The sequence below is a fragment of the Malania oleifera genome, chromosome 4, assembly GCF_029873635.1.
Source record: "Malania oleifera isolate guangnan ecotype guangnan chromosome 4, ASM2987363v1, whole genome shotgun sequence".
Classification (NCBI taxonomy): domain Eukaryota; kingdom Viridiplantae; phylum Streptophyta; class Magnoliopsida; order Santalales; family Ximeniaceae; genus Malania; species Malania oleifera.
In genome coordinates, this window is record NC_080420.1 from 123,831,131 (window position 1) to 123,841,326 (window position 10,196).

At 35.5% G+C, this 10,196-nt stretch overlaps 1 protein-coding gene across 2 annotated transcripts; it reads right to left on the bottom strand.

Moving 5' to 3' along the window:
- Window positions 1–211: 211 nt before the first annotated feature.
- LOC131154413 (uncharacterized) lies at window positions 212–6,748 on the bottom strand. 2 transcript variants are annotated; one of them, XR_009136433.1, is made up of 5 exons: window positions 6,410–6,748; window positions 5,350–5,705; window positions 3,298–5,263; window positions 1,396–1,510; window positions 212–496 (listed from the first exon to the last, which is right to left on the bottom strand). XR_009136433.1 is itself a non-coding variant. In XM_058107167.1 (4 exons), the coding sequence occupies exons 2-3, from the start codon at window positions 5,694–5,696 to the stop codon at window positions 3,310–3,312; spliced, it is 2,301 nt and encodes a 766-aa protein (XP_057963150.1). In that variant the 5' UTR covers window positions 5,697–5,705; window positions 6,410–6,748; the 3' UTR covers window positions 212–496; window positions 3,298–3,309. The 2 variants fall into 2 exon arrangements, 1 of the variants encoding a protein (XP_057963150.1); XM_058107167.1 differs by lacking the exon at window positions 1,396–1,510.
- Between the last annotated feature and the right edge of the window lie 3,448 nt (window positions 6,749–10,196).

Sequence of the window (10,196 nt, forward strand, 5' to 3'; positions counted from 1 at the left end):
AATAGTAACATGCTTGCTTTTGTGAAATGACTTCAATAGGAATATCTTAATCGATGGTCAATAAAAACGCAAGAGTATTTTTCCTTCTTTTCCTTAATTTTCTTTTTTCAAAATTAATGCATCCCAAAGAATCTGAGTAATCAACGTAATAAAAAAAAGGCAAAAAATAAAATAAAAAGCAGCACAGACGAAAATAAATGAAGCATGTTGATGGATGTGAAAGCCCTCTAAATAGGACAATGGACAAGAATCTGATTTTCAATTAGATCAGCCCAACTTTGGGGGCTTAAGCGCTAGGCAGCCCCTACATTTGAAAGATCACTCGACAAATCCTATACCTACTATTCTCAACAGGAAGGCATTGAAAACAGAACATTGCATTGGATGCATCAGGTACCATGAGAATGGCTGATTAACTCTGCATCCTAAATCTTCCAATCCCTGAAAAAGTTAATAGATGTACAGATTGCAAATGCCCCTTCTGTTTGATATAACCCTGTTACACACAACACCAAACAGGATAATCAATTGAACATCCCGACATAAATTATATAAAGGTTTTCTTGATGAAAATACTTAATCATGTTACATATAATGCAAAAGCTTGTGTAATGCATGTGTGGGGTGCTAAAAATTCTAGTCATAGAGTCATGCCAGTGAACAGTCTACTGTTCTTGATTTCAACTTTTTGATGCTTCCCCGTGCATGTGAGTAAATACATTACCTAAACTATTCTCAGAAGTTGTACAAACTCCGCATAGATACCAGTATACCACAAAATTTGAACTAATATGCTTCTCATTTGGTCTAACAAATAAGAAAGGCACTAAATTCTTTTAATTTATGGAAAATTTTATGGAGCCGCTAAATGATGTAAAATGGTGAAAAAATTAATCACTTAGTAGCAAACAGCCTCACCACCTAGAGAATTGTCTCACTTAATCCCCAGCTTTAGTCAAAGATCTTCAACTTACGGTTAGGTTAAATTTGAACAGGTAGCCTGTGTAAGCCTTGGGATTGAACTGGGTTGACTTTAACTCAACGGATCAATCCAACATGCCCAACTTGCATTCTTAAATTATAAAAAGTACTCCCGTAAATCAAACCTGATCTGCCCACTTTCTGTGACTCACTTTTCTAAAATCTTCTTACAATTGCCATCCAAGTAAAATGTGAATATATTCATAAAGCAAATACAACTAAACTAGGATTTTGTACCCTGTAAACAAAATGAGGAGCAAAAAAGAAGGGCATCCACACATCATTCGCAGAAGTCTGGGTCCTCTAGAAAGGGGACAATTAATTAATTTTTCATATATTAATTTTGTCATTCATAAAAAACCAAAACATGATCTTCAATTGGAAAAAAGTAGTCCGGAAGTTCTGAACCCTAACCTGAGTCACTGACCCTTGAGCCACAGCTTCTTTGCATGGATTTATGAAATCATATCATAAATAATTCTTTGACTTAGTGTCGGTAAAAAGTTGCAATGCTTTTCTAATGACAAATCTGAAAAAGACCGCATTTACAAGAAAACAATGCTTATGCTATTATCCAGAAAATAACTTAGCATTTCGGGAAAGACCCAAGTATTCCTTCACAAGATAAACAGTGGACATGCAGCCTACACAAGGTAAATTAAGATAATGAAGCCTAAGTTTGGAATGATGGTATTGTGCAAGTAAAAGAGAGTCTCATGCATGCAGAATGCTTCTCAAAGATGTTTGCATTGGCATATGAATTTTGAAATCTGATGCACCAGATGTTAAAATTTTTTTTAGAAGCATGAGTATTTCAATTGAATTATTTGAAACCATGCCTAATGCAGAAGAAAAGGTAAAGATGACATTAAAATTATCCACTTAATTTCTGGTGCCTAATCCTAGCCATGGATCTGAATTACTTCAATTTGAATAAACTCAAACAGCATTCAACCTAAGCACAAGCCAAAGCCATCTCCCTTAATGTCAAATACCTACCAATTTAACATTGAAATACATCAAAATGCCAATGAATGCTGGCACATAATATAAAGCATAAACAATATTAAACAACCAAAAAACTGATCATAACTTGATCACCAGTCAGGTTGCAGACACCAGCACATATTCTACCCATTACAATCAGATGATGTTCCCAGCAATCTGAAAGCATTTACTAACGAAAATCCCAACCCAAGCCCACTTATTTTGAGCCAGTTAGTAACCCAAAAAAAAATATAAAGTATGCAAGTTAGAAAAAGAATACAAAACTTCAGTTTAAGAAATGTAATCACTAATCGGTGCAAAATATTCCGATGCTACATCTGCGGGACTGGGGAGGATGTATGTATGCAGTCTTTTAGTGCTCATTCTTATTCCCATGCCATATCAAGCATCAATTTCTGTTTTTTCATATGACGTATCAAATAGAATCACGAGAATTAGAGGTGGCATCAATAAAGGCCAAGAATGAGGGAAAGTTCCATCAACTGCAAAGCATATGAATAAATTCTTTGCATGCTAGATACAAGATTTTTTTTGGAGTGTTAGATTAAGAACAAAGGGGCCTTATAATCCTTTAATGGGGGTATTATGGCTTATAAATAAACTAGATTATATTTCTGATACCATCAAAGGAACTAATATTAATTCATATTATCATAGTCCCAACAAAAGTTAAAGATTTTTTGGAGGAACAGAATCAATAAACTCTTAGAACAGGTGCCTGGCAGGGGGAGAGGGGGTGGGGGCAGAATGACAAAAGTGCGCAGCCACTTAAGAAAAACAAAAACAAGTATTAAGATGAAGATGAGATCACAAGAATCCGAAGACAAGTCAATTAGTTAGAGACATCCGTATCGACTACAACTCTCTCTCTCTCTCTCACTCTCTCTCTCTATTGCATGCTCTCACACATGCATACACTATGTGAACCACACCCATGTATAAATACGTAGAAATTTATCTATGTAGGCATCATTAAAGAGTGGATTGACATATCAATCTTTCGGAATCTCAACAGACAATAAAAAATCTAAAACATAAATTTATAAACCATACCCTATAACCTATCATCCTATACCCATATAAAGATAGAGCAGGCATAGAGAAAAACGTACCAATAAATGATAAATGCACACATAAACTTGTTCATCCATAAGTATGCACAATGAATACATGCATGCCAACATGTAAAATACATCAACAAACTGTAGAAGGATAAAGTGCAGAAAAACAATGTACTGCCAGGGAGTTCATATTATCCAGTGATAAAAATGAGTGCAGCTGCATTAGAATACAGAAAAATATACTTACAGTGTCCAACTTCTACAGTGATTCTTTGCATGTTGACTTGTTGTGCCCAGTACCTTTGCACCTACTGCACTGAAGTTGACGTTTGACTACTTCTTGTGATCCAAATCGCTTAGTAGTGGGCCGGCCTGGTGGACGGCGAGTAGGAGGAGGAGTAACAGTCACTGCAACTTGAGAAGTATCCTTTGGCAAAGATCTGTCTACGTTTGGAATAGGATGTATTGACTCTGAATATGTCAATCTGTAGCTCTCAGTTGTTAAGTATCTCAAACAATAATCATATGAGCTTCGGCCAACGCAACTAATGACAGCAATTGCATGACAACAAGGCAGACCAGTATGCTGCCAAGCTTTGCAAGTACAGTCCCAGCGATCAATATCAACTTCTTCAACAGAATCACCACGAACCTCAAATGTGCTGCCAGCTGAAAGTAACACTTGAAGGGAATGAACTTTCAACCCTTCCTTTTCTAGCTTTTCCTCCATGGATGGAGTTAACCTTGTTAGCCATTCATTGGAATCTGTCCCGCGTTGATAAATCAACTCCATAATTTTACCCCGTATAACATCAACCATCTGTGTTATTGGTAGCTCATGTGCATCAGATGCCCAACCATAAAAGAGTTCCCCAAAGTTTGATGTCATATGATTATACCTTGCACCCTGAAAGAATGCATTTGCCCAATGTGAAGGCTCGCTTTGTATCACCCAATTGTAAGCTTCTGGTGAAATACTTTTGATGCTCTCGACACACTTTTGGAAGCCTTCAACCTTAGGTGCATAAGCAGCTTCATAAAAATCCTCAATAAGGAGACGCTTCACCTCATGTGAAAACTGCCCCTTCAAGTCCCTAATAAGCTGTTCTGTAAGGTAGCGTAGACAATAGCCATGGTATGGACTCTCACATATCTTGGCAATTGATTCCTTTAACCCCTTCTCTCTGTCAGCTACAAAAGTTATAGAACGACACGATGGCAGCGCAGATTTCAGTTGAAGTAAAAACCAACGCCAGTTATCTTCAGTTTCAGCGTCTACTACAGCGAAAGCAACTGGAAAAACACCATCATCCCCATCTACAGCTGTAGCAGCCAGCAATGTCCCCTGGTATTTTGACTTCAAGGGTATGCTATCAAGGAAAAGAAGAGGCCGGCAACCTTGCTGGAAGCCATACAGTGAGGCGTGAAATGAAACAAAGAGTCGATGGAAGCTTGAGTCTTCCTTGGTGGTGAAAGTAGCAAAACTGCCTGGATTTGTCTCAATTATCCTCTCGCAAAAAAAGGGCAACTGATTATATGCCTCTTTGTATGAACCCTGAAGCTGCTCCTTTGCAATCTCTTTTCCACGCCATGCCTGAAAGTAATTCAGTTGAACACCATACTGCTGTTTGATGTCATTTACAATATCCTTGGGCTTGTAATTTGGGAAAACCTTCAACTTCTCCTTAACAATGCTTGCAACCCAACTCCTTGTAGCCTGATACCCAGTTGTTACAACAGCCCCTTCACATGTATGGGTTGCATTCATTTTCTTAATACAAATTAATTGAGTTGTTGACAACCTTGATGCATGAATTCTCCATGGACAACCTTCTGCTTTGCATTTAACAGTAACACGATGACTGTCATTCTTTTTATACCTAAAGGCAAACTGGTGGGCAATGGCATATTTACGCAGTGCTTCACGAAACTCATGAACACCACTAAATCTCTGACCAACACCTGTAATAGTGTTCTGCCATTGCTCTGCCGCTTTAACATGCTTATCGTCATTCAAAATGTCAATAGGAATAACAGGAGAAATGTCAACAGGTATATTGATATGATCATCCACATGAGCAGTATCATCTACAACATCCAGAGGGGCAATTATTGGGTTATCAGGATGGGTTGTACCCTCCATGACATCATCACCAACGCCAAGAGGGGCATCGACCAGAACCACAGCTTCAGACAATGTCGTTCTACTTGACCTGCAAAGTTAACGGTTCCCAAACTTTCACCCAAAGAAGTCCAAAGATAGTAATTTCATCCTAGATTAGACCAGCAAGAGAAATACCTACTGGCAGGCATATTTGAAATGTCAGGGGTGACGATTTCTTCCATCATGATGTAGATATCGACAGTGGTGGAATCTCCATGAAACTTTATCGTGCGTTTCAGGTCCTTGTCATTTGAAATTGTGATGAGGGTTTTCTTGTTTCCAGGGAGGAAGTATTTGATAGACATGGTGTCAATGCTACAATTAAACATTTCTGCTATCTCCATCTTGAACTCATTAAAGTTCATTTGGTCATCGATATCAATTGCATGAGCATCCCCACCCCTATAAGATAGTGAACCATCTTTATCTGTCTCAAATTCGCCCCCTGACTGACATATAGCTATAATTTTCTTCCCAGCCATGGTCTGCCACTGTAATGAGAGTAAATATATATAAATAAAGTAGATAAATTGTATCAGAATTATATGCACACTAACCCTACTCTGCAAGTTCAGTAGCATTCAAATCAGTAGGCATTGGAATTCAACCATTTTGCTCAAAAAAGTATATTTGTTCTCCTACTCCTTCACTGAACCACTGAAATTTCAGGGAAAAAATGAGTTCTATACTTGGTTTGTACAATTGTCCCATTAAAAGTACATTTATCCCCAAATTTATGAAAATATGAGGCCATTTAACAAACAACTCGAAACCTGCCATGCAATGCAAGCAACAATCTCTGTTTGTTGGCTACAGAAAACATATAGGGAAGAATGAGAGCAAATTTTTATTCGTTTAAAAGAGAGAGTAAAACAAACCCAGCTGAAGTGAGAATTTTATTTATTTATTTATTTATTTAGGCTATATGAATCATAATAGTCAAAAGCTTTTATATTCTTTTCTATTCCTCAGTACTAAGTGTGAAAGCCAAAAAAATAATTATCCAAAAAAAAAATCCAGAAAATTAAATTCGAATTAATCAAATAGATATGTGCCAAAGCCAACTCAGAATCTGCGCAAAACCAAAACAAAAAAACTACCAAGAAACCCCAAGTTGTTAAATGACAAAATTTTCCGAAAAAAAAAACTAACCCTAAGATTGCAAAAGAAGCGCTAATATATTAAAAGCTCTTACCTTTAAGATTAAGAATCGATGGAGACGCGTTCGCAATCTCTAATTTGTGTAGGTATTGTCTGCCTAAGTCCAAACAAAGAAGGAGAAATAGGGTGAAGATGAAGGCCTCTAATGGAAATATGAATGCGTTTCCATGGAGGTACTCGTACGCAGCAGCTAAGTTCCGAGCATTGGCGCGCCGGAACGACGACGTTTCATAGTGCGCAAGCCAGACAGCTAAAGGGACAATGACCCCCACCGGCGCCGGGAACCTGAACCCTCCCTCGCCTTTTATACCTCTCCAACTCTTCGTCTTGTCTACCATTGGATAGACATGTTTTGAGAAATCCTTCCTTTTTTTATTCTTTACCTTTATTTCTCCAAAATTATATAATATCAAATTATGTAATAAATTATTATTATTATTATTATTATTATTAGCCATGGGCGTGTTTTACGGCTTTCTATTTTTAAACTTTTTAAATAATTATTAAAATAAAAAAAATATATAATATAGAGATAAGATAGTTATAACGATCTTTTGAAATAATTATAAGTAGTTTTAAACTTTTAAATAATTATTAAAATAATAAAAAAAATATAATATAAAGATAAGATAGTTATAAGGATCTTTTGAAATAATTATAAGTAGTTAAAAGGATAAATTTGACATAATTATAAGGGTATTTTAGAAAAGTCGTGGGTAATTAAAGGAGTATTTTCAAATAATTACTGGTAGTTATAGGGATAAATTTAACATTTTCAAAAGATGACACCAAACAGGAAAATCTCTTTTATAATAGTATAGATTAGGGGTAAGCAAACCGAATCGAATTGAATAATATTAAAATTATTTATTAAAAACAAAAAAAAAAATGATTGATATATGGAGCATGAACAGCAAATTGAAATATTCCATAAAATCTGAAAATCAGTTGAGTAAAGTTCTTCCAAAACCTAAATGACGGAAGGTGGAACCGTGGAAGCCGAAGTCTGAACTCCGAAGGGGAAGATTGGATCTAAAATTGAAATCATCGAGTCATCGTCGTTGCCGATTGTCTGTGAGGGGTAGGACTGTACATGGTTCGGTGCGGTTCGGTTTTGGCCAGAACCAAAAATCGAGCCGAAATTTTCAGTTTTGGGATTTTCGAACCGAAATCGAAACTGAACCAAAATTATTCTTTAATTGAAAACCGAAAATGTGATGATTCGGTTGCGGTTTTTTGGTTTTAAACCGATTTTTTTACAAAAAAAAAAAAACCTTTATTTTTCATAAAATTGTTAAAAATTTATTGAGCATTTTAATTTTTTATAGGGACTCATAATTTTAACAAAATAAAATCTATTGGGCACTTTTAACAAAAATAACCTCTATTTTTCATAAAGTTCTTCAACATTTATTGAGAATTTTTATTTTCTATAGTAGCTATATGACTATATTGCATGCTGTATTTTTACTAGCCATATTATATATATATATATATATATATATATATATATATCTTATATAAATAAGTTTTTCGATTTTTTTCGGTTTGGTTTCAACATAAAATCGAAACCGAAACCAAAACTGAACATATTATTTTTGAAAACCGCAACTGAAACCGAAAAATGAAAAACCGAATGGTTTATGGTTTTGGCTCGATTTTCTGTTTTTCTGTAATTTTTGTACAACCCTAGCGAAGGGAAGATTCGAAGACTCGATTACTCAAAGAGGGAAGGGAAGAGGCCAAGCGGGAATGCAGGGAAGAGGGAAGAGCCGAAGACTCGATCTATCGCTCACTTGAACTCTTGAAGAAGGAACAAGGAAGGGAAGAGCTGAAGAGGCCAATGGCAAGAGGGGAGAGGGAAAGGGAACTGCTGTGACATCGTGAGTCGCCTGCCAACGCCGAATTGAAACTCCAGTACCCGAACGCCCGAACTTTCGAGTGCCGAGTGTGAAGACGCCAAATTTGGCCTTTAGGAACCCTAGCCTTCTGCCTTCCTATTTCCTAAACACAATAAAGCATAAAAAATTAAACATATTACATTAATTTACATATATGAGAATATCATATAATTTATATTAATATTTAATTATTAATTAGAATTTCAGGAAATTCGATTAACCGAATTAAAATTTCCCATATCTGAATACCTGAAACATTCGTATTCAGAAACCGAACGAAATTGACTCATATATTAACTGAACCAAATTGACCAAACTCGATCAGTTAATTCGCTTAATTCGATTAAACCCAGATTATGCTCACCCCTAGTATAGATTATTATTACTCTTATTATTACTATTGTTATTATGAATAGTAAATTAGTCAACTCCTCCAAACACTCTATGAACTATCTATGACATCCAATTGCACCAGACACAAGAAAGGCATAATTATAGCCCCTAGGGCGTAGCTCAGGTGGTCGAACGAATTCCGAGTGTGCCTCTCACGAGGTCAGCAATGCGCCTCCCGGGTTCGATTCCTCCCCTGGGCTCCTGGTTTACCCTCCTCGTGGTGATGTGGGGCCGGATCCACGGGGCATGGGATTAGTCACTGGCCGGTGCGACGGACCGTAAAACGGACGTCGTTGACGGTAGGTGGATACCCGGACGTACCCAAAAAAAGAAAGGCATAATTATAATTTAGGATATTATTTTATATTAAAAAATTAAATATTAAAGTAGCATCTTTATTTTTGTGCACATATTTAATATGAGATCTAATTCAATAGTAAGAGTATAGTTTTGCATCTGTCATTAGTACCAAGTGGACACCATTTCAACTAATAAAGCATGTTGAAACACATCCCAACCTCTTTTGTTGTTCAACTACTATCTTAAATTTTAGGGTAAAATAAATAGACAATGAGACAAATCGTTCGTTAGTTATTTAGTACCCGACTCAGTAATAGCTCATTCGAACTCATTTTTTGAAATAAATTAGTCAAGTTCAAGTTTGGATTTTGAGTTCAAAAATTAAAAGAGTCTGAGTTTGAAGTAGACGATACTTTACTCAGTAAACTCGCAAGGTAACTTGAAATAATTGACTCACAACATCATTTGTTTAAAAACTCAAATAATAGGTCCGCTTATTAAGCTTAAGAGTTAACCAAAAAAATAATTTTATGAACTTTTTTAATATATAGGGATTAAAAATGGACTTGTCTATTTGCATATTAGGAGGCTCACTAATTTATTTATTTCATTTAGAGTTTATTTTTAAAATATTATTTTGCGCGCGCGCGCACACACACACACACACATATTTAAAGTATTTTCTCTTTATACATCACTAATCACATATACTTATTTATCTTTTAAAAATTTCTAAAAACACAAATTTAAATATTAATTTTTTAATTTTAAATAAACTAAATAAATGTATGTTTATATCAATAAGCGATTTTAAAATTTACTAATGTATAATCAAAATTTTAATAAAATTAGTCTTAACTTGTTTAGATTTATTTTAAACTCGATTACTAGATGAGTTGAGTATGAACAAGGTTGAACTCGATTGGTTTAGTTAGCAAGCTTAACTCAAGCACAATTTTAGAGACTTACTTATTAAATGAGCCAATCTTGAATATGCTAAAGTTTGGCTTGGATTGATTTAGCTCGATTGCAACCCTAAGGACAAGTGGTGTTTGGAAAACACTAACCCTCTCTCCCTCCTCTTTGTTTATTTTTCCCATCTTGTCTCCTATCAGCTAGACATTGACTTGAGAAATCAATCTTTTTCTTTTTCTTTTTCTCTCCAAAACTATATAATATAAAATTATTTAATAAACTAGTAATATCCACACTATAGTAACTCATTTA